At 36.0% G+C, this 24,511-nt stretch overlaps 3 protein-coding genes across 3 annotated transcripts in view; all 3 read right to left on the bottom strand.

Moving 5' to 3' along the window:
* Window positions 1–24,511, bottom strand: part of LOC134534519 (tachykinin-like peptides receptor 86C) — a 292,275-nt gene that overhangs the window by 176,326 nt on the left and 91,438 nt on the right. The gene's annotated exons all lie outside the window — the stretch shown is intronic.
* LOC134533774 (uncharacterized) lies at window positions 4,400–10,823 on the bottom strand. Its single transcript, XM_063371423.1, has 2 exons — window positions 10,738–10,823; window positions 4,400–5,666 (listed from the first exon to the last, which is right to left on the bottom strand). Exon 2 carries the CDS (start codon window positions 5,645–5,647, stop codon window positions 4,418–4,420), a length of 1,230 nt encoding a protein of 409 aa, XP_063227493.1. The 5' UTR covers window positions 5,648–5,666; window positions 10,738–10,823; the 3' UTR covers window positions 4,400–4,417.
* Window positions 12,527–15,764, bottom strand: LOC134533775 (uncharacterized). The gene is made up of 2 exons (XM_063371424.1): window positions 15,420–15,764; window positions 12,527–13,774 (listed from the first exon to the last, which is right to left on the bottom strand). The coding sequence occupies exon 2, from the start codon at window positions 13,753–13,755 to the stop codon at window positions 12,529–12,531; it is 1,227 nt and encodes a 408-aa protein (XP_063227494.1). The 5' UTR covers window positions 13,756–13,774; window positions 15,420–15,764; the 3' UTR covers window positions 12,527–12,528.

Here is a 24,511-nt window from a genome sequence, read left to right as displayed (position 1 = left end):
CATTGTTAATGTAGTAGTGCGCACTTTATTGTGGTTTGTGCCTACTTTCAATGACGGAAGTGTTAGTTCTTATTTTACCACCTCTAGCTATTTTCATGTGTCTTTTCAGTGATGCACCATATTTTCACTGACATGTCTCAATAACATTGGACGCTAGACATTTACGTGGGCTTTTTGCAACACTAATTTATTATCACCGTGATGTCGTGCGGACGAATGCACATAGCTCACACAAGAGTTAGGTTATGTTTTCGTTCAAGCAAGGAAAAAAGGCCAAGGTTATAAGAAAGCGTCGCCAGCGGTCATGTGTTCGAGAGAAGATCCTCGGCAATAGGGTTCGCTGATGTTCATGATCACTAAAGGACCGGTCACACTGCCTAAATTTCCCTCAAAAACAATTTTTAATAGGTTTGTCCAATAAAGTTGAATGGTTATGATATAGCCAAGAAAGGTCACATGCAATCCATGATTGTTTCAAAATATAATGGCTCTAATTTCAACCAAACAATTTGCAATTACTGATGTCATAAATTCGTTGGATTATTGATGGTATCAGCCATATGAATATATTCCAGCAAAAACAAAAATTGTGGACATTTTCAACACAACGTTTCCTTGAAATAATGAAGTAAAGGTAGGATATAAGAGGATATGTAGTTAAATTATGCAACTATGTGAAATAGTTTTTACAAAAAAAAGTTGCAATAACTTAAAAATAAGACATTTTATTATGTTACGATTATGTACGTTGTTTCAAATGTAAAAAAAAATGTTTCGTAGTTTAAAAAATAAATAGATACAAAATATTGACACATAATTTTAAAATAATCTCCGTTAAATAATAAACATTGACTGTGTTACATATTTAAAACATTATTGAACATATCTGTTACACTTTCATTGTTAAAGTAATTTTAAAACTAAGTCACTAATTATAATCCCTCATACGATACTGTCAAGTATAGTCGGAGGTGAAAGTTACTTCTACCACTTCCCCAACAATAAAAAGTCAAGAGTAATTTAGAAGCTATTCTTTCATCTAAATTCAGTAAAAAAAAATATTTTCCTACAAGCAATATAAAATGAATAACAAAGTAAGAATTGAAGATCATTTACAAAGCCCAAAGTTTTATTATGGAGTTCTTGTGAACCAAGCGTCAAAAACATTTCCAATGGGAGAGAATTTGTGTCACCCCATTAAAGCGAGGGAAGGAGACAGAAACTGGCCTTACAACTTAATTTACATGTCGCAGGGACTTGTCGCCCTGCCAGCTACGAGGAGATGAAGCTCACCCGCTGGCGAGCGCAGAAGGCAAGCCCAGGAGCATGGGCGTAGATCCCTGGGGGGCCAGGGGGGCCCGGGCCCCCCTGGAATTAATGGGCCCCTTCTTGGGGGGGCCCACTTCGTGATTTTAAAGTTAATGGTGTACACAACATATATATCAGATTATTATTTACAACGACGACAGACACTTTGACATGCTTTACATTCCTACCTTCGAGTTCCGTAGTTATTTTCCCCTACCCCTTCTGCGAAAGCCATGGTATGGAGTTTTCCAGTGAGAACTTTGAAACCCTTAATTCCTAGAAACCGTTCATTCCAAAGGACGAAGCTAGGGTAGGGTTCCGTTAGCATTTCCTCCCCATTGTTATCCACACTCCTCTGAAACGACAGTATTATAGGTTTCAGGTAGTCTGTTTTTAAAGTGGTTTTGCTCTCGTGTGCGCCAGTCTTCTGCTTTCTTGGCAAACATCAACATGGATAATTTCGTGACGCGGAAGGAACGGAAAACAGAATCTGATTCTCACCTCGTAAGCTTGATTGTTTTATAAGTAGTGACTATTATTTAGGTAATATATTTTATTTAAGTGATTATGTAACGTTATTTTTTCCAGTAAATAAACAATTTAATACTTTAACAGTAATTATAGCAGAATTTAGTTTATTTACGAACTGAAACTTATATACCATTTTCTGGAATATTTTTAGCTCATCTCCATTCTGTAAGGCTAGCTGCTCTGTACGTTACGTGTGAATATACAGGGAATAATTTTTTTCCTCGTCAATATGGAATTTAAAATCACTCCCCTTTTATTATCAAACGATAATTTTCACAATTCATGGCTGATAATCACTTTATTACATTTTTTATTTGATAACTGCAACACTGCACGAGTAAACAGAAGTAAGATTGAGAAAGAAGTCTTTAAACGTTACACATCCGTATTTAAGTTAATAAGGAAGCAAACGCGTCTCTTTAATAACTAATCAAGCGGTATATTTTAACTAAATAATATTCACTGCCAAAATACTGATTATACTAAAAATAAGCCGAGAAATGTATGTGGTTCAATTAGCTGTAGGATAAATTTCATAGTTCTATCTCCGAGATTTTTCATTTGTGTCATTAAGTTTTTTTTTTCTTTTTTACCTGGTTGATGCCTTTACTAAATAAAAAAGTCTTTAAGGGTTTTAATATGATTCGATCGTTCATTTGGTGTTGATCCGTTTATTAGCTTTGGAGATTTGGGTTTTTAGGGCGCATCAAAAACTGTGAACAAAGAATTTCACGAACAGCATTTGAATCGCAGTAATTATTGGATGTGGCATAAAAAACCCGACAAAGTGCGAGTCGAACTCGCGCACGAAGGGTTCCGTACCATTATCTATAAAAACGGCAAAAAGAAATCATGTCTGTTGTATGGGTTTGGGAGCCCCACTTAAATATTTATTTTATTCTGTTTTAGAATTTCTTGTTATAGCGGCAACATAAATACATCATTTGTGAAATTTTATTCTGTTTTCACGTTTGTTGTATGGGAGCCCCCTTAAATATTTGTTTTATTTTAATTTAATCATTTATTTTAAAGTGAATATATAACTAAATATTCTGTGAATATTTCAAGCGTCTACCTGTTGCCGTTTTCAATATCGAGCAAAAACGAACAAAAAAATCACGTTGGTTGCATGGGAGCCTCCTTAAATATTTATTTTACTATGTTTTTAGTATTTATAACTAACTATCACGGTTCATGAGATACAGCCTGGTGGCAGACGGACAGACAGACGGACGGACAGCGTTATATTCACGTATATTATTTTAATAGATTTTTTCATGGATATTTTATGTATTTAGGTTAGCAAATTATTCAAACATGTTTGAGAGATCATTTCTTATAGTCATTAATTAATAATTACCAAAACATATGTTGCTCTGCTTTATTGTTAATATCACTTACGTAAAAATAAAGTTTATAACATACGAGCTTATCATCCAGAGAAGACTTGTTTCGGTTGACCTCTAGCGCAAAATTCTTAAACCACAGAATTCACGGGCCCCCCCTGGAAATCCTACAGATTTGCGCCCATGCCCAGGAGGATAAGGATCTGGAGTCGGGTCCTGCAGATATCCGCGTCAGGATGGAGAGGTACTGATGAGATTGTACCTACAATATCTTTGTATAACTTCTACTCTTCTTGTATCACGACTGCACTTTATAAGATACACTGATTTCTAGAAAATATGTTACTAATTTTTTCCATCACTAACATATTCATGAGTAATAAAATCGACAACAAAGATTTTCTTAAAAATTAACATAGTCTTAGAAAACTTTGTTTAACATTCCGGAATATAAATTATGACCGATTTCTTCCGAAAACATTTATAAATTCGTATTTTGGTAAAAATATTTTATAGGATACTTTGAGGATGGTTTGGATAAAATAAGATTTGTCTAAGAGTAAAACGAGAAAACCATACTGCTTGGAATTGGCAAAGGAATTGATTCTTAAAAAGTCAATAATTTTTGTGAATGATTTAAATACTCGACTTTATAACACATAAATATCGCCATTGTTTATAATTGAAACCTCTTTACATAAGCTTCATAACATAACAAAAGTTGTCTCTATTTTAACTATACAAATGTTAGCCTGATTTTAATCTTTTAATCACATTTATTATTTCTATTTCTATGTGACTCAAAACTTTATAATTAGTAAGGAAAAAGGTTCTGTTAACTATTCAAGGAATAAGGGTGAGTTAAAAAAAATGAAAAAAAAACCTGATCTGTAAATAAATGAAAGGAAAACAAATACGCAAATAGTAAATGAAACATACAATTAAAGTAAAATTTGCCATTCAATTATAATTTTGATGAACTTTGGTTAATGTTTATTAAAAAATAAGAACATTTATTTTAGAAGTGTTTTTACCACTGTGTGGAAACTATATTTAGTTAGCGCCAAGCCTTAAGTTAGAAGAATAATAATTGTGCAGTTTCGATCATATAAATAAAACTTTTCAAACTTTTAGAATTAATGTTATCAGAAGAATACACATACTAAGACTATGTGACTATTAACGTTTAGTAATGTCAAATAAAACTAAAAATATATTTAAAAAAAAATATTTTAATGAAACCAAGGTTTATTTTCTACAGTCGATAAAATATTTATCAAATCATAAATGAAATCCTCACTGAAGTGATTTTCAGCACTTGTTTCGTCCTTGTCATCATGCTTTCCCTCTACATCTGGTGATGACACAGAGGAGATTACGGATAACCCGCATAAAGCGGCGAAGAGAGTTATAAAACTCCTCTTATCTTGTTCCACGTGGATGTCGGCCAGAGATGGGCACTGATCGACACAACCCAGCCTGGTGAACATCTTTGACAGCGACGAGTGGTAGACCTCCAGGAGACGGTCTAAATGGTTTCTCCTCACATCAGAACTGGTGCTGGAGTACAGAAAATACAGAAGGTCTATTGCAGGCGAGCCATAGTAGCAGAACTGGAAGTCCACGAAAGTCATGTCGGACACTTTCCCATCAACATCGTATCTGAACATCATGTTGTTCTTCCAGGCGTCTCCATGGTTCAGCACGTTAAACCCCTGGTCATTCCTCTGAACTGCCTCCTCTAGGAGCTGGAATGCGTTTCCGCCTAGACGATACAGTTTGTCATAGTACTTCTCGCCCACCTCAGGCCACTGCCAAACCTCATTGGCGGCTCTCTCGAACGAAATTTTCAATACGGTTTTGATGGATTGAGTCGTCTTTAGGTGCGGGTACTGGAGAAAACTGGAGAACGATTGTGGTTCCTGGTGGTGCAGAGCGAAGGAAGCGGCATGGATCAATCCAAGGTGGGAAACAACCAGCTTGCTGTGATCCAGATCGAGTCCAAGAGTATTTTGCGCCATCTTGAACCCCGACTGGCAGAGATCCTCTAGAACGAGCGTATAGTGAGGTTTGTCGGTGTGATGGTAACACTTTGCTGCAAGGGAAACATTTCTCTCAGACGGAGGGGCATTTAGCAGGCGGTGAAATTTTGGAATCACCTTCCTCAAAACTCCAATTTCTGTAAGGAATGCGTCGTTTTCTGCTACAATTTTCTTCGCGTTCTCTTCTTCTGGAAGCGTTTTGATAATAAGTGATTTGGTGTAATCCTCCAATTTTGAGCCACAATTCATTTCGTACGTAGCAGTTACCCTGAACACGATGCTGCAAAAATTGTCCCCAGCTGAAGTTGCAGAGTGGACATTAATTTGCTTCACATTTATCTCTTTATTTTCGCCTTCTCGTAGTGCCCTCTCGATGAATTGCTTGTTCAGCCATTCGGGAGGTTCAACATCTGCTTGCATGTTCACGAAGATTGTTCACCTAAAAATTGTTCAAAGAAATTCAGCACAATGTAATCTTCCTCAAAATGTTTTGAATAACATATTATTTATCCATTTGTGGAAATGACATTTCTAATCAAATTGAAAGTTGGTGTAGCATTGTTAGATATGGCAAATAATACAGTCTTTAAGTATAGTTTCAGATTAGTGTATTATCGTGAAATATTTTTTCTCGATGATTGTATTGAAGGAAGATCAGTTTTTTAAAAATTATTTTGAACTTGTAATAAAAACTATGGTTACAAAGTTATGAAACCTGGTTAGTCTCTGTGTTTGGTATTCTTTTAACCATACCATTTCAAATAGAACTTTTTACTTACGAATGCAAATTTTTTTTTTAGAATACTGACAAGGTTTTAAAATGGTTATGTAATAGAGCTTTAATGCTTAATAATAAATATTTACGTTTGTTTATTACGATTGATGAGTCGTCTTCTCCCAAAATGAGGCCTATAAAAGTCCAGAATGTCAGTAGTTATTTTTAATGTGGTTTAGGGGAAGACGTAAGGGCATGAAACTATTCTTTGAACCAAGGAATATCCTATAAGCGGTTCTGTGAATTAAAAAATAAAAATGAAGCGTGGCCACCACTTGCGCGAGAAGTGAAACTTCATAAGTTAAAGTAATGAGAATGTATGAGAATGTGGCAAGTGAGCAAGTATACAATGTGGAAGATTAAATATACATGTGAGCAAAATTAGAATTGTGCTATAATATAAAAATTACATCGAGTGCCTCGTGACTATACTCTTATGTCACACACTGATGATTTCCTCGCCTTAACTTACTTTAGCAGTTTTAAAAAATTCCTCTTAAGTACACTTACTTAAAATTAATTTGCTCTTGAAAACTATAACATTTCATAATTTTTAAGAGTAGGTGCTCTTCAACGAAAAAAAAAAATTGAAATGGTATTTTTTACTTCTACTTGTTTCGTAAACTGCTCTTGAATATTTTGAATGTTTCTTACCTATCCTAAATAATTGTTTATATTAATAAACAGTATTTTAAACATGGCTAACTTAACGTGGCCTAAAATAACCATTCGTTTATATCATTTTACAAAATTTTTGAAAGCTAATTCAACCTAACCAACCGCTCATACAGTTTAGCTGCGCATATAACCTGATAACATGCTGGATGTGGGATAATAGGTTTAATATATATATATATGACTATATAAATCATAGTACACAAATCAAGAATTGATTATTTTTGCTTCATTACTTACTGCTAATAGCGACCTATATAGAGTAAGTACATACAAATGCATTTCATACATTACTCTTATTTATTTTACCAGCTAGAGTAAAGTATTACTTCAAAATATTCAGTAATTTATTTCAACGAAAAAACTCACAATTAAGTACACAATTGTAACAAACACAACGAAAAACTCAGGTTTACCAGCTTTAATGAGTGTGAATTTGAATATTTTCTATTGTTCACTTGAACTATAAAATTAATTAATGATGTACACAATGAATATTTATACTTGTAACAAGAATGTCGACAAAAATCTGCAGTGCTTTACATACGCCTTACTACCTACTCTATTCATTGTGCTCTTCCCTTTCTGCTATTAATAATATTGTTACGGGGATACAAAATATTAAGTAACGAGGCAGGCCAGCCAACCCAGCGCGCTGGCCAGTTCAAAGGGTGGTCTAAAGGAGGCCCCATCTCCCGGAAAGGTAAGTCTCGTCCCTCTGCGGTAATCCAATTAGGAGCAGGACCTCTCTCCCTGTCGGGAGTGGGCATGACTCCTGCGGAAAAAGGTGATTGTCCCTTGAGGTTTCGGGAGTTGTCCGAGACATGACCTAACAGGTACACAGGAAAGGGTGTCCGACGCGAAGAGATAGCCTCTCAACACTTACGGAAATCAACTGCCTGCACGTGGCACCGAAGAGTGATTGAAAGATCAGCAAAAGAGGACCCTGCCGGGAGGAACCCAGCTTCAGGGATCCTCACTTACCGAAAAGGTACCAGAAATTGGCAACGACAGATGCGACAGATGTGACAAAAGCCTTTCTGGAGGGGTTAGAATGCTGAGCCCTGGTGACGTTGAGTCCAAAATCCTGTCTCTTGGTGACGAGACATTGGCCAATGGAATGGAGAGGACTGGGTGCACCAATGGTGGGTCGGGCGCACCCGGGCCCTCTCAGGTGTAAGCCTCCTGAGCCGGAACGGGGAATTGGTGGAACATCCCAGGCTCGCCGAGGAACTCCTGCGTCCTGACGGCCAGTGGTGGTTCCAGATTCTGGATCTGTGTGTGACACGCACTTGGAAGTGGTGCTCTGCATGCAGCAAGCTTGGAGGGTTCCCAAGCCCTGAAAAAAGCTGAAACAGTGAGCAGTGATACAGCTGGTCACTAGCCTGAGAGTTAGGAGAGGTTGTCTAGGTCTCCACCGTACCACGGGTTTCCTGGATGATTGAGGATTCCCAGATGATGTGGTAGATTGGAAAAAGGCACCAGTATTACTGTTATTGGATAGCACGGGCAGTCAACTGCCAGGTAAGCCGCTTCCTGATTGCGATTGGAAGTAGTGTACCTCCTTCTGGTAGTGGATTACCCCCGCAAGTTTTGGCCCGGCAGGGGCTTTGGGACCCAGAAGGGTGCCACCAGCCTGAGGTGGGTGTAAGAGCAAGTACAATGAGTTGCGGTCGGCTGAAGGATTGGTGACCAAAGGTAGTCCCCACACCTAATCATGGAAAGCCCCGGCGGAAGTAGTCTTGAACAGTGCTTTACTTGCGATTCCAGCTCCCGTCGACTCGATGTGGCTCTAACCATTCTCAAATCATATTCTTTACTCCTTGTTCCAACCACATTCGGGCGCAGGTATAGGGGAAGATGTATATGTATTTGCGTGCGGCCAGGAGTACAGAGAAGCACTCTCGGAAAACATGTCTCTCGAGTGTTCTGCATGTTCCCAGAGCCCCATCTGCATGAAGTGGAGTAACTATGACGCCATTTTTCTCGATACTTTGAGCGTTAAGTCGGGTATTCTGATGAAGCGACTCTTCGGAGGGCTAGGAGCACTTTGCTGGTTGGGACTTAGCAGGTATTTAAGACGGAGGACGGCCTATGGCTGGTGTGATTGAGTGAGTGACAGAGGCTGGCGGCGAGTGTTGCCAGACTGGTAGCGATACCGGTGAATCCTTGGAGAGTTGAGAATAGTGAAGTGAAGAGCGTGGGTGACTTTTTGATGAGTGATAGCGGACAGCGAGCGGCGGACTTCGCATACGAAGACTGGTGCATCGGGGAGCATCCGGGTGTTGTAAGTGCGAGGATGAACGAGTAGTGCGAAGCAGTGTGTTGGTAAAGAGGTGTGTGGTCAAAGATGAACAGCAGAGAGCAGCAATGTCGATTTGAGCTCCATTGGGGAGAGATAATAGTGGAATTGTACGAAGGTGTGATTACGTTGTGAATAGGATATTAAATAGTAATAATGTAATTTATATTGTAAATCTTAGCTAAGAAATAAAAATTTTCATAATTTATCATGCTACAATTTTCAGACCTGTTTTACTACTCATTAAATATGAACACAATTAATGTTTACTATTGATACAATCATGGCAACGAAATGCTGCAAATAACCTTACATTTGTCTTACTCTCTACTCTTATTATTTTCCCAAACGTATTTATTAAACCACGAGCAATTGAGAAATATTCGTTGCATATTTTACACCCATTTCCTATAGAATTCCGTTACCTTGTGATTATTATACCAGTCTCTCGGCTGTAAAAATATATCTCTTCGAAAATAAATTTTGAATGGGGAATGCCATTAGAAGAAACGGATTATGAAAAATACTATCAAAAACTAGGTTTAAATAAAGCCAAGATAAATCAGTCTAATACAAATTATTGACTTTTTTTTAACAAAGGGTTAAGAAAAAGTTAAAAAAGAGAACAAATCTTAAAATTAGACTTCACAAAAATACTATTTGAACATAAATGGTGTATATTATAGGTGGTTTAATGTTTGTTATATTAATTTTAATAGATGATTTTTTTACATATAATACCTACAATATTTACGTTCCTTGAATTTTTCAAATAACGTAATTAGCGTTGTGTAAGTCAGCAGTTAAACAGCTTTGGACAGCTTTAATTGGTACATCAAACAGAATTCACAATTCACTGAGACATTAATCAAAACTCACTAGTCCACCAACCCCGAATATCCAATTCAGCAGATAAATACAAGATGAAAATTCAAGGTATCAGAATAATTAGATGGTGGTCAAAGACATCACAAATTTCCAATTGGAAGTCAAGATAGCGAATTAAAGATGATGACTAATACGGCGATCTACAGAGTTTAACGTCAATATACAAAATGGTGGCCATGACATCACAAAATCTAACTTAGCAGATCTAAGATGGAGAATTAGCCCTACCTTTGGACACGACATAGCAAACTGTGCTGTTCTTTTGGCCACATATCGCTTTGAGGAAAACTTAGGCTTCAGTGACAACTGTATATGCTGTTGTGACTATTACAAACCTTCTATATCCACCTGATAAAGCATATTTGGATCACAGAACAAATGTTATGGGGCAATAAATTCTTGTCTGCTGTTCAGCACCTTTACCTCCTACCAAATATAGTACTTTTATTCTATATTCAAACATCATATGAAAAGTTTGTAATGTTAAAAATTATGTTGTTTTAAACGCCTCTCTGCTTCTATGCTGATAGCCTAATGGAGGGTGGAACCTATGTACGTTCTTAAATTATCGTCAGTTTAAAGTATCACTCATATTCATGAGTTACTGGCAATCCGAAACCAGTTTATCCCTAACCACAATAAGAAGGCCGGCACGGCCACTGTTGAATACACCATCACGTTTTTATACGTTATGTGACCGCGAAATCCATGAGCTCTTGTCATTGAAGTGACTGAATTTTATTAACCTGCAAAGTTAACGCTTAATGTTTCGTGACTTAACTATGCTAGCCTAAAATACAAAGGTAACAGAGACAAATTCACAGTTTAAGCCCTAGTGAGTGAGTATGTGACGTTACTTCAGAATCTTACCTGCAAGTCAGGAGGAGACAGCTAGATGGTACTGAAGGAGCGCTAGAAGTGATGCAGCTGCCAGTATGTAGGTTGTTATCACAGAGTGGAGTGGACTAGAGACTATATGTTCTCGTGTGCAGACGCCGCGTCACGGCGGGTGGCACAGATACACACGCCTTATCACACAGCGCACAACCTTTGCCCACGAGTATAACAAGAACTACCCATCGCTGAAATTATTAAGTAAAAATAGGTGGTCGCGTGTATGTAGTTCTATAACGTCAACTAGGAGCACTTATTTATAATGTAGAGTTGTTAGGCAGATTTCCAACTCTGTACATATATTTATATATAAAAAAGTTCATTATTACATGCATTGAACTTGTTAATTCTACATTGGTTTTATTCTTTGTATTTGCTTTTTAAAAATTCAGCATCAGAGTCATGTTGGGAAATAAATGTTTGATTATTGTTATTATTATTATTATTATTTCCTCAAGCATTATTAACTTAATTGATATAGATTAAACCTATTTTACTTAACCATGTTTTATTATTATTAATTTTTTGAAATTCACTTGATCATTGACTATGAAGTCTTCAAACCTATAAATGGTGATACGTAAATAATATTGCCTGAACTGTCTCTACAATAAAAGCCATCTTTCAATGTTTAGTAAAAATTAGTTGCTTTATTCCTGCAGAAAATTGGAGCTTGTGAATTAATTATGTTACTATTTAGCCCCTTTTTTCTGTCTGCCATGCTAATGTTTATTTGAGTTCAAAATGTTTTATTTTTCGTTTGAATGATTTGTCAGTTTTTTCTCTTTAATAAAACACACGGATATGCGGGTGCATGAAACTTACCAGATAAAGGGAAAGGTAACTTGTAGTGTAGACAAATATTTAAAACAAAACCAATTATGTGCTGAAAGTACAATAATATTACCTTTCTACCAGAGTTCATGTCTTAGTGGAATCTTACTGTGCGATTCCTACTCAGCGTCTGACGCATGCGTTAGAAACAGTGCGTTTGACGAGCACGTCTGGCGCAGAGTAGGCGCTTCCTATAGCGTGCTAGTTGTCCTCCGGTATCGGTACTGATAGTGTGAGTGAGCGCTGTTTGTTGCTATATTTAGTGGTAACAGAAGTTAATGACAAAATAAATTAGACTGCAACTATGTAAGGGACACTTAACTAATTTTCCAAGTAAAAAGTATTAATGTTGTTTTGAAAATATAATCAATCCAGTCTTGTTGAAAGATGATAAGCCAAAGAGGTATTTCGATTACATCTTAAAATGATGAAAATTTTCTCTTGTAGATGAGCAAGTATTGACAGTAAAGAAAACCAATTTTCAACTTAGAAACCATCGTTTTTGTGCTAGTAGAGTATCGAAATTTATTAAGCAATTATAAATCAAATATTATGATTATCAGTCTTTAAGCAGTCTTAAATCAGAAACAGCTGATAGTTTCTTAATTGTTGCTTTTTTTATACAAAAATAAAAAATGCATTCCTTTAATAAATATAGCGAACCTCTTTAAAACATAAACGAAGAAGAACCATTTACAACTAAAAATCCAGGACCATTTGCAATAAGTAGTGGTTGTGCGCTTGAAAATATATATTCTGTGAGATAATCATACGGGAGAAAAAAATTTGGGCAGGTTGAGTCATGTTTTACAATAAAAGACCAATTTTATAAACTTTCTATAATCAACGTTTTTATAAATCTTCACAAAATAGACCACATCATTATTAATATTAAGTTTTGCTATATCTAGTACGTGAAATAAAAAAAAACTTTTACTGAAACCAAGATTTATTTTCTATACTCGACAAAATGTCTATAAAATCACAAATGAAAGCCTCACTAAAGTAACTGACTGGATTTTTTGTGTCCTGGTCATAAAGCTTTCCCTCTACATCTGGAGACTCAGCGCATATTACGGAGAGCTCAAATAAAGCAGAAAAGAGACTAAAAAATCTTCTCTTATCTAGTTCCACGTGGATTTCGGCCAGAGATGGGCACTGGTCGACACAACCCAGCCTGGTGAGCGTCTTCGACAGCGACGAGTGGTAGACCTCCAGGAGACGGTCTAAATGGTTTCTCCTCACATCAGAACTGGTGCTGGAGTACAAGAAAAATAGAAGGTCTATTGCAGGCGAGCCATAGTAGCAGAACTGGAAGTCCACGAAAGTCATGTCGGACACTTTCCCATCAACATCGTATCTGAACATCATGTTGTTCTTCCAGGCGTCTCCATGGTTCAGCACGTTAAACCCCTGGTCATCCCTCTGAACTGCCTCTTCTAGGAGCTGGAATGCGTTTTCGCCTAGACGATGCAGTTTGTCATAGTACTTCTCGCCCACCTCAGGCCACTGCCTAACCTCATTGGCGGCTCTCTCGAACGAAATTTTCAATACGGTTTTGATGGATTGAGTCGTCTTTAGGTGCGGGTACTGGAGAAAACTGGAGAACGATTGTGGTTCCTGATGGTGCACAGCGCAGGAAGCGGCATGGATCAATCCAAGGTGGGAAACAACCAGCTTGCTGTGATCCAGATCGAGTCCAAGAGTATTTTGCGCCATCTTGAACCCCGACTGGCAGAGATCCTCTAGAACAAGCGTATAGTGAGGTTTGTCGGTGTGATGGTAACACTTTGCTGCAAGGGAAATATTTCTCTCAGACGGAGGGGCATTTAGGAGGCGGTGAAATTTTGGGATCACCTTCCTCAAAACTTCAATTTCTGTAAGGAATGCGTCGTTTTCTGCTACAATTTTCTTCGCGTTCTCTTCTTCTGGAGGCGTTTTGACAATAAGTGATTTGGTGTAAACCTTTACTTTTGTTCCACAATTTATTTCGTACGTAACAGTGACCCTGAACACGATGCTGCAAAAATTGTCCCCAGCTGAAGTTGCAGAGTGGACATTAATTTTCTTCACATTTATCTCTTTATTTTCGCCTTCTCGTAGTGCCCTCTCGATGTACTGCTTGTTCAGCCATTCGGGAGGTTCAACATCTGCTTGCATGTTCACGAAGATTGCTCTCCTAAAAATGGTTCAAAGAAAATCAGCCAATGTAATCTTACTCAAAATTTTAAAAATCTAAATTTTTTTTCCTTTGAATGTTTTGAATAAGACACAATTAATGCATTAGTTTAATTGACCTTTATTATCATATCAAGCTGGTGTAACAATGGTAGGTATGCCAAATAATCCAGTTCTTTAAGCATAGTTTCAGTGTTTAATATATTCGAACAGTTAAAAACTTATTATATGATTGAAAGATTGGAAAATATAATGTTTCTTCTGATAAATAAAAATCAGAGTAGATAATTATTTGCTAAAATATTCTTAAAGGTTTATTGAATTAAACATTTTATTTTATTATATAATTTAACTGTTTAAAAATATTTAATGTATTTAATAATAGTTTAATTTTGCGAAAAATATTTAAATGAAAATTTTTATAAAATAAATTTCCGAGCAGTTATCGAACCCGAGTCCACAGGTTATCAGCTCATGCATATAACTACACCACGCTGTTGACTTATCAATTGAGGAAAAAAATGGATTAAATAGTATATTTTTAGATTAAAACTTTAACTGACTATTGCGGCAAAGTTAAAAGTTATTGCTATGTATTTAAACCCTACGAAGCTTCAAAATAAATTAAAAACCCTAAAATTTACCTGGCGTTTTAGACGAAACTGTTTCCTTTCTTTAAATAAACATACTTTCATATGAAACTCCTTTAAAAAAAAAATGTTAATAATGGGCTTAACTACTACTAGCGCCGTTAGTTCGCAGGCCGCCGCGAGCTTCACTAAGCGGACGAGACACGCCAAGGCAAAGGATAGGAAGTGCCCAGACCTATCTATATATCCGTGGTCACAGCTTCACAAATTTCCAAATGGAGGTCAAGATAACGGATTAATGATGACCAATACGGCGATCTACGATGTCATCCGAGATGGGTGCCATGACAACACCAAATATAAATTGGTGAATCCGAGATGGAGACGAAGCTCCAGCCTCATTCTGAACTGTACGCTCAAACATGACATATAAAAATATTCGGTTATTGTTGCCACAGTTCGCTTTTGAAGAACACTCAAGCTTCAGTGATATCTGTCTAAGGTTAAAATGATGTGCTGCTGTGACTATATTAATGTTTCTAGCTCTGTCTGATGTATCGTATCTGGATGACTGGCCAAATAAATGAGAGCGACAAATTCTCAAGCTAATTTTTCAGCACCTTTTCTTCATATCAATTAAAGTTTATATTTGTTTTGTCAGAAATTTGTCTGAAATGTTTGTACTGTTATTATTTTTTTTAATTTTAATTTTTCAACGTCTCTCTGCTCTTATGTTGATAGCCAAAACGAAAGTGGAACCTACTTACGATCTTAAATTATCATCAGTTCAAAACATCACTGACCGGCAATTCGAAACCAGTTTATATTCAACTACAATACGAAGGCCGGCACAACCATTTTTGAATTTTCCAGAGCGATATTTATTTTATACAAATATATGAGCTCTTGTCATTCAAGTGAATGAATTTTACTAACCTACAAAGTTATCGCTTGGTGTTTTCTGATTTAAATTTGCAAGCTAGCCTAAAAGACAAAGATTTCAGAGTTCAATTCACAGTTTAAGCCCTAGAGTGAGTTGGCATGCCAGAGTCTTACCTGCAAGTCAAGAGGAGGCTGAGCTAGAAGATACTGTAGGAGCTGCAGAAGTGATGCAGCTGTAGAAGTCATGCAGTATGGCAGTTGTTACCTCACAATGGAGTTTTGCTAATCTCTTCCTATTCTCGTCTGCAGACGCCGCTTCACGGTGTATGGGGAAGATACACACGCCTTATCACACAGATCAGAACCTTTGCCCACCTTATTATAAACAAGAACTTCTGCTTGTATGTACATAATTCCTAAACGATTACTAGAATTACTCATTTACGATTTAGGAATACGTCGCGTCGTTCATCTTTCCAACTGTGTTTTCATTTATACATTTAAATGAAATGTAAATATGTTTCCATGGGATTTTTTCATTGTACATTGGCTTTGTTGCGTGGATTTTTCCTTTTGAAACTTCAGCACTTAGAGCTATATTGGGTTTAAAGAAAATAGCGTCGCTAATATAATGAAGACAGACATGAACTGAATTTTTTAGACTGCTGAAACTTTTTACCTATGAAATAATTTTCTGTAAAAAATATTATATGCTTAAAAATTTCTGACACTTTATTTTAAAATAACCTTATTAAGCTATGCTTAAACATTATACATTGTTTGCTCACTATTTTTTCAATTTAAATTGAATTTATGTATATTATTAAAATTACTAACGTACTACCATTTGCTTCACTCGCCCTCATAAAGAGGTTTATATACGTTCCAAATATTTTGAAATTGGAAACGTATTTTACGCGTGCTATGTTAATACTTATTTTCCGTTTTATTTTATTTGGATATAAAATCAGAGTTGCATTCTTTCCACTCTATTAAAGACATAAATTCTAAATATCGCAAAACACATTCCCATTTTTTAAACGTTGATAATGATGATGCCAATTTAACCAGTTCCAATTTATCTAGACTCGGATATTATTATAGATCTTTAAAAAAAAATTTTTTTTTTAAAAATGAAAGTGTAAAAAATTTGAAAGATTTTCATTTTCATTTCTGTTTTAGGTTACAATGTGTCTAGCATTTTATCTTCCATAGACCTAATAAAACCAAATCAACAAACAATTCATACTTTCACCCCTTTCTCTCAAGGGTGTTATTTAGTGTGTCTCTTCATTATTTTTAATGTTAAATTATTTACACTCATCACTTCTACTTTGGTATTATATTTTCTAAAGAAGTCGCTCAAATTATAATCAACTGATCCTTTATAGCATTTAAAACATTCAATAATATATTTTCAATTATTTTCCTTTTAATTAACAATGTAAAATTTTAAATCTCGCACTTGAGTGTATACCGGTATATGTTTTGATTTTATTAAACCAAAGACACACCTTTCATCTGTGATTATGAATAAAAATACCAATTTTGTAAAACTTAGAATCCTTACTAATATTATAAATGCGAAAGTAACTCTGTCTGTCTGTCTGTCTGTCTGTCTGTTTGTTACCTTTTCCCGGCTGAACGGCTGAACGGATCGTAATGAAATTTGGCAAGGAGATAGATTATATCCTGGGGATGGACATAGGCTATCTTTTGTTAAAAAAATAATAATTTTTAAACGGGTTAAAAAAAATATCTTAATTTTATGTAACGTGTGTCATAGATATACAAACTGTTAAGTGTCATTCCTCTATGTCTGCCGAGCAATAGCTTTCAAGCCATTACGTTACGTTTTGCTATTGTAAGGAACTAAGTAGAGAGTAAGAAAAAAATAAATATCTTGACAGTTTGTAGTGTCGCCATATTTGTTTCAATTTTCAATACCGTTTTTGTATATTACAATTTAAATTATTTTTTTTACAGTACCTACTTATAACTTATTTGCAAGGAGTTTGGTTTAGTGTTTATAATTAATCTGCTGAGCGTCAAGAGTCTTAGGGCTACTTAGACCGAAGACCAGAAATATTTATCAATTATGTAATATATTGTTGAAAAATTTGAATTTTACTATTTCAGGTAGGTCGATTTTTTTTATTAATTCGAATAGTTACGTGTAATTGCCATCTTCCTTTATTTCATATTAAACATTATGTTTGGTTGAGTGTGAGATAATTTTATTTATGTATGTTTTAATTTCATTAAATTTCTTATATATATATTCTTACCTACCTATTTCTATTAAATTACAGGCGGATGTTAATATTGTCATTCCAGTTGTATAAATTTCAGGAAAGTTAATTTTTTTTATTAATTAGAATAGTTACGTGTAATTGCCATCTTCATTTCATATTAAACATTATGCTTGGTTGAGTGTGAGATAATTTTATTTATGTATGCTTTAATTTCATTTAATTTCTTATATATATTCTTACCTACCTACTTCTATTAAATTTCAGGCGGATGTTAACATTGTCATTCCAGTTGTATAAATTTTTTTGTCAAACTAGTATGTAATATTTTATATGTATCAGTCATGAACAATATAAATTATAAATGAGAGTTTGGGAGAGGTGACGGATAGAGGATCGGGGATCTCGGATTGTGACGTCATCACTAATCCATTCATCCGTCCACCATCTTGGATGACGTCATGGTTATTCAATCCGCCAGCCATTATCTATCCGCCATGTTGTATTTGACCTTGACCTTTGAACTTGACCTTTGACCATAACCTTTGTTCCAGGCGGCTATCTTGGATTCTTAAATTTTGTTTTTCTAGAACCTTCCGCCATCTTGTGACGTCACCATTGCACTTTTCGTTACGGCCATCATCTTTGATTGTAATTCGATTTTTCGAAATTTGATTTTTTCAGATTCGATTTCGACCTCAGTCGCCATCTGGTTTCCGTCTTCTCGTGCCTACCATCTTAGTTCCAATGCTTGAAGGTAGGTGGCACCACTGTTGCCGATGAATTTTATTGTGTAAAATAAATCTTACTAATGAAGTGGCCGAGCCCAGAACCGAGGGACGCCACAGCATGTTTAGGAGGGAAAACAAACACCGTTAATCGCTCGGCTAGCAGTCCAGTTTGAAATTATATATATATGCTTTAAAAGTATGTATTTAAGCCAATAGTAGTAGTAATGTGTAGCAGGGAGAGCTATGTTTAAAAATTTTAATTTAAGATGTTGCTGCCGAAGGGCGCCATCTTTAATTCCAGCACAGGCTACCAGAGCGCGCCAAATTCAAATTTCAAAACATTTGTTGACAGGTAGCCCCTCTGTCGGCCATCTTTAACTCCAGCACAGGCTACCAGATAACGCCACTTTCGGCCATCTTTAGTTCATAATGTTTCTACCAGAGCACGCCAAATTTAAATTTCAGAAGTAAGTTGCCAGATAGGGCCATAGACAGTCATCTTTAGGGCCAGTGTCGTCCCCTAGGGCCAACTTGGATTAGCTTTCAGTCTCCCAGGATACGTTCCTTTACACGCACAGAGTGCACAAGGCAGGCCTTTAAAGCGCTTCATCCCCCCGCCATATTTGATTCAGAACCCCAGCATCTGGAATGGAGAAGTGTAGCATGATGTGCCTAAGAATATGTACCTTTATGCGCACAGTGTGCACAAGCAATACGCTATGTCCCCCGCCATCTTGGATTTAGTCTTGGATGGAGAGGTAGAACATGGTGCACCTAAGAATACGTTCCCGTATGTGTACCAGAACCACGCACAAAAAAAATCCTTTTCAAAGTCTTTATAGTAATATGTATTCTTATATGAGATAATCATACTCTTTTATACCCTTTTAAATGTATAGTAACACTTATATATGGATACAGGTAAATGCATACTATGATAATTAAAATTTTTTATGTGAATGCTTATAAATTTTTATGTATATATGAAATATTATAGTGATACTATATTTATTAAAATACTATTTAATGTATGCTTATAGGGATAGGGGATACATAGCATATTTACTATAGTGTATAGTATTATAAATATAAAAATTTTGATTGGAATTTTGAAACATGAACGTTCAATAGTGTTAAAAGATGAGATCTGTGTATTTTTTTTAAATATGTTTTAATTTGCTGTCGCTATCGCTGGATGAAGCCACGGGACAGAAGCGTGTTCAGAAGCAGAATGATTTTCAGGCCTTCACTCGCCGCCGCGCAGGCGGTGACCGGGAAAATACGTTGGAAATAAACCCTAGGATGATTCCGAACAAGGTTTGCATTAGCCCACCCTCCAGAAGCTGTGTGATTAATCCCTCCTCTCCAGAAACGCTGCAAGCCACTACAACTAATGATGCTACGAACGGCTCAGCTCGGGGATAAACTCGGGGAGACGTGACGTGACCCCATTTCTTCTTACCGAAGCATATAATAACATTCTACACAGAACGTCATGGCAAGCAAAATAATTATAATTAATAGGTAACCTAAAAGTAACGCACCCTGCTGGAAAAATATCTTAAATTCCCATTGTCTTATACGTCTCGGAAAACAAAATAAAAAAAAACTGCAAGTCACACTTGTTTAAAAGAACAAATCATAATGCCAATGTATGGTAGGAAACAAACAAAAACGTTGAATACACGCAAACAGGTTAAAATCGTAAATATTTACGTATGAACAAAAATATTGCAAATAATATTAGCTTTTAAAAATTAATTATTACGTCAATGTATGGCTGAGAATATTGACTGGTAAACCAAAATGTTGAAGACATGTATACGAGTCGGAAAAGGGATATTTCGTCTGTAAACAAAAGTATCGCTAGTTATAATTGCTTTAAACAAATATGTGTATGACCTCAAGTTTAAAATTACTTGAAAAGTACGAGTTTTTAATAATTTTTATTTGTATTTGAGGATAAAATTACAGCTAAAATAAATAAGTTTCTTGTATAGCGTTGAATTAAATTCAAAAACGTGTGTTGCCGAATGCAAAGACTCCAAGCTGACCCTCCACTAATACTAGTCCGTGCTATCAAGACGTGGAATGTAATTCAGGAGCGTCGTAATCCTACAAGTACGTGACGGCTCCTTGCCTGTGCCTTGACTAAAGGCACGCGACTGCAGGACGACGTTGACACAGGCAAGCAGTCGCACTGCCGAGAGTAAAGAGTAAAAATGCCTGACGGCTCGAACAGCCACCCAGCCCTCGTACCACGTCCCAAGCCGGGCGCTGCACGAGATAGTGTTTCTAAGTTACGTGTTTCTAAGTTATGACAGTTCTAAGTTGCGTGTTTCTAAGTTGTGATAGGTCTAAGTTATGAGTTTCTACGTTATGACGTTTCTAAGTTGTGTGTTTATAAGTTACGTGGATTTTTCCGAGTTTTCTAAGTTACGTGGATTTTTCCGAGTTTTCTAAGTTATGACAGTTCTAAGTTGTGACTTTCTAAGTTATGTGGTGTTCCCCACGAGATACCGCCTTGCTAACAAGATGCCCGGCTCCAAAACTCCGCGCAGACGAAAAGACACAACTTCGCTGCAATATATTAGTGAAGGTAGTGCAAGGGAAACTGCCGAGTTTATTATAAACCATTTACGCTGACACCAGCTTGAAACATTTATGTTAGGAAATTCACTAATTTCGCAAAATATTGTTCGCTAAGCTACACGAAAGTATTCCTATCCATTACACTTTTTATTGTGAAAGTACCATTTGTAAATGCGCTCACTGATTTTATATAATGATTATAATACTCAGTTGTTTCGGGCAAATTAAACACAATTAAGTCGAGAAATACCATTTTTTGTTTTATTGTAATAAAGTCAATTTACAGTTCAGACTCGTGCAAGCACGGAAGTGATTTAATTACTACATTTACGATATAATCAGAAGAACATTATTATTTTACGATTTTTTACTTATACAATATATTTTTACTTAGCATTTTATATATATATATATATATATATATATATATATATATATATATAAACGATGCTGAAACAAGAACAAGTAACCATTAATTATTACTTTTAACAATGCAAAGTTAAGACATTTTAAAATTAAAATCATGCAACACATGAATATATAAATATCAAAATAAATAAATATTAATTTTATTGATAAAAACATAAATTTCACAACTAATATTTACTTAAATTTAAATACAAACAGCAAGACTAAAAATGTATGTATAAATCTGAATCACTGATACATTCAGTATAGTAAAATCAGTTACTAATGATTAAAATTTTCATAAAAATTGCGTATTACGCTGCGGGCTCTATGTTTTTTTTAAATTAATAACTGAAGTGTTTCATTTAAAAAAAACAACACAAGTACTACTTCTACACAAGACAAACTCATTGAAACAAATAAAACAAATCAAGTGTTCATTTAAAAGAATCCGCACACATATTTACGTCTTAAGCACAGATATAAGTTTCATAGAGTATAATGAACTTAGAACTACATGGAAAGTTAAAATTAACAAATAAAATTATATGTTGCTTAATAATTCCAGACGTAAAAATCGCGCTGCTACCCGGGATATTTCAACAATTCTTTCATTAGAATCACTTGAGTATTTTGTGGATCATACTTGAGTGGTGGTGGTGTCTTCACTGATCGGACCACGATGACTGAGATCACGGGTTCGAGTCTTGGGAGAGACAGGAATGCTAGATTAAGGAAGATGATGATTACGCCGAAGTTTAGGCTCGACTGCTGCCGATGTGGTAAGTGCTGGTGAAGTGGGACTCATCTGGATACAGGAAGATGAAATCTGGACTGGTGAGGTCTGCACTGGTGAAGTCTGACTGCAGGCAGATGCTGGTGGTGATTGAATTGCTGGCAGGTTGAATGCATGTACTTAGACTTCTTCAAGCGTGGCAGGTAAAACTGTATCGTCTCTAAGCATGTTAACACTTCATTATCCGGTTTGGAAATGTTTACATTTATTTTGTTGTTTGATACACGCATTTGTGTATCTGTTTGCTAGTATCGAAGATTTCTATAAGAATTAAAGTAATTATATAATTTGTTTTCATTTTTAATTTACAATCATAACAAACATAATTCTAAGTATTGGAATTTTGGCTATTATTTTTATCACCAAATACATGATGGACCGGAATTATGTAACAAGAAACTTCCTTATGGGAGGTGAAAGGTTGATTGCAAAAAAATTTAACCCCTAATTTACGGACCTCTATAGTCGGTTGATGGTTCAAAAAGAGGATTATAATGTGCCCTTTCTCAAACACCTGTGCAAATCTACTTATATTAATCTTAAAAGCTGTAAGATCTTCTTAGAATTAAAAAAAAATACAAACTGGCAAAAACAGCAGAATAAAAATAGTAACTTATTTAATTTCCTACTAGCTGAAAGTAAAAAAAATAACTTTCTGTTGCATTGCTGGACTCTCTTTATATAACTCTAAAAAATTAAAAGTATTTAAGTAAATATCGATGGGATTGTTTACTTATTATTAAATAATAGTACATTATTTTCTTGCCTCATGTTTAAAAGGTTAATTTTTTGTTTGTTTTACATAATTATTTTGACGAGGTACTATTTCATATTTATGGTTCAAATAAGCCTTCCTCATCAAATATTGGCAGGAGTGTCTTTATTTCTTTGCAAAACTCTTCAGTAAGGTGCACATAGGAAGCTGTTTGTGATGGCTCTTTAGTTAGCTTGCTTAGGTCTGGAACATTGTCTGGTTTTGCGGATGTCAAGGGCTTAACGCAAAACACTGCAAAAATCGCCATGAAATTTCTATTTTTCAGTTCCGTGCGAATTTCATCCAAAGAAGGGCACTTATGTTCGCAACCCAACTTGGCGAGTGTTTTTGATAAGGAAGAATGGTAATATTTGAGGAGGTAGTCCATGTAGCGACTTCTAACCTCTGTGGATGGGCTAGTGTAGAGAAAGTACAGTAGGTCTATAGTGGGCGATCCATAGTATGCGCACTGAAAGTCCACAAAGGTGATGTCAGAAACCTCCCCAACCTCGCTATACTTGAACAACATGTTGTTCGTCCAGGCGTCACCATGTACCAACACATTAAATCCTTGTTCATCTCTTTCCACTGCCTTTTTCAGGCGTTCGGAAGCAGTTTCGACGACATTTTGAAGTTTAGCCGAGTACATCCCTCCTACCTCTGGCCAGGACCGCACTTTATCGGCAATAGAATTGAACGATTGTGCGAGAAAATTCTTCATAGTTTCACCGTTCTTGATGTATATGTGCGTGAGGAAACTTTCGAACATTTCCGGCTTTTGGTGGTGCAGGGCAACAGAAGCTGCGTGGAAAATCCCGAGATGCGAAACTGCTAGTTTGCTGTGTGCAAGATCCAACCCGAGCAGTCTAGGTGCCATTCTGAAGGAGTCTTGACAAAGATCTTCCATCACAAGTTTCTGGTGTGGCTTGCAAGTGAACAAGTAGCTTCTAGGTCCAAGAAGAATTGTCTTATCAGAAGGCGATACGTTCAGTAAGCGGTGGAATGCAGGGATAAGCTTGGATAAAACTTCAATCTCTGTCGTGAATGCTTCGTTTTTGGTCATCAATTCCTTCAGGTACTCATCCTCTGGAAAAGCTTTCACAATGAGAGACTTCACCCCGCTCTTGGCGTCGTGTCCATTACCTGTATTGTAATCGGCGGCAACCCGATACATAACGCTACTGTAGTTGTCACCAGGTTCAGTTGCACGACGAACTTGTATCCGGTTCACTTTTATTTCGTCGCCTTCCGCACTTCTTAGGGCTTGCTCGATAAACTTCTCGTCTAACCAGCTTGGAATTACAGTCGGCGTAGACATGTCGCTCAGATTAGATTTCCTGCAACATAAAAATATTTGAATTTACAACTCCAAACTTTATCTGTTGGTTTTGTAATAAACTATTCATAGTGCGAAACATTTTAGGCTCGGTTACGTCTTTAGTTTAGACATAAACAAACACACAGAGAGTTAAGAATATAAATGACAATAGTAAATTAAAATTTTTACCGATATGGCTTTTTATGCGGGTACACTGCAAAATATTTGATGTAAAATTTACAAAATATGTTGACTGGTGCACTAACTAGGTATTTATAAATATAACAATTTTTGCGCTTTGAGATATAACCTAATACCATCACCACATGAATGAAACACCTCAATGATTACGGTCACTGAAGACCCTGCCTGTTACGTTAAAAAAAAAATAGTAGACTTTAGACTCGATAGCAAT

This window comes from Bacillus rossius, chromosome 7 (genome assembly GCF_032445375.1).
Source record: "Bacillus rossius redtenbacheri isolate Brsri chromosome 7, Brsri_v3, whole genome shotgun sequence".
Taxonomy (NCBI): domain Eukaryota; kingdom Metazoa; phylum Arthropoda; class Insecta; order Phasmatodea; family Bacillidae; genus Bacillus; species Bacillus rossius.
This window is presented reverse-complemented; position numbering and strand designations above follow the sequence as displayed.

Bases quoted from the DNA above. Each gene is read 5' to 3' on its own strand.
- LOC134533774 (XM_063371423.1), bottom strand. From the start codon at position 5,647: ATGCAAGCAGATGTTGAACCTCCCGAATGGCTGAACAAGCAATTCATC.
- LOC134533775 (XM_063371424.1), bottom strand. From the start codon at position 13,755: ATGCAAGCAGATGTTGAACCTCCCGAATGGCTGAACAAGCAGTACATC.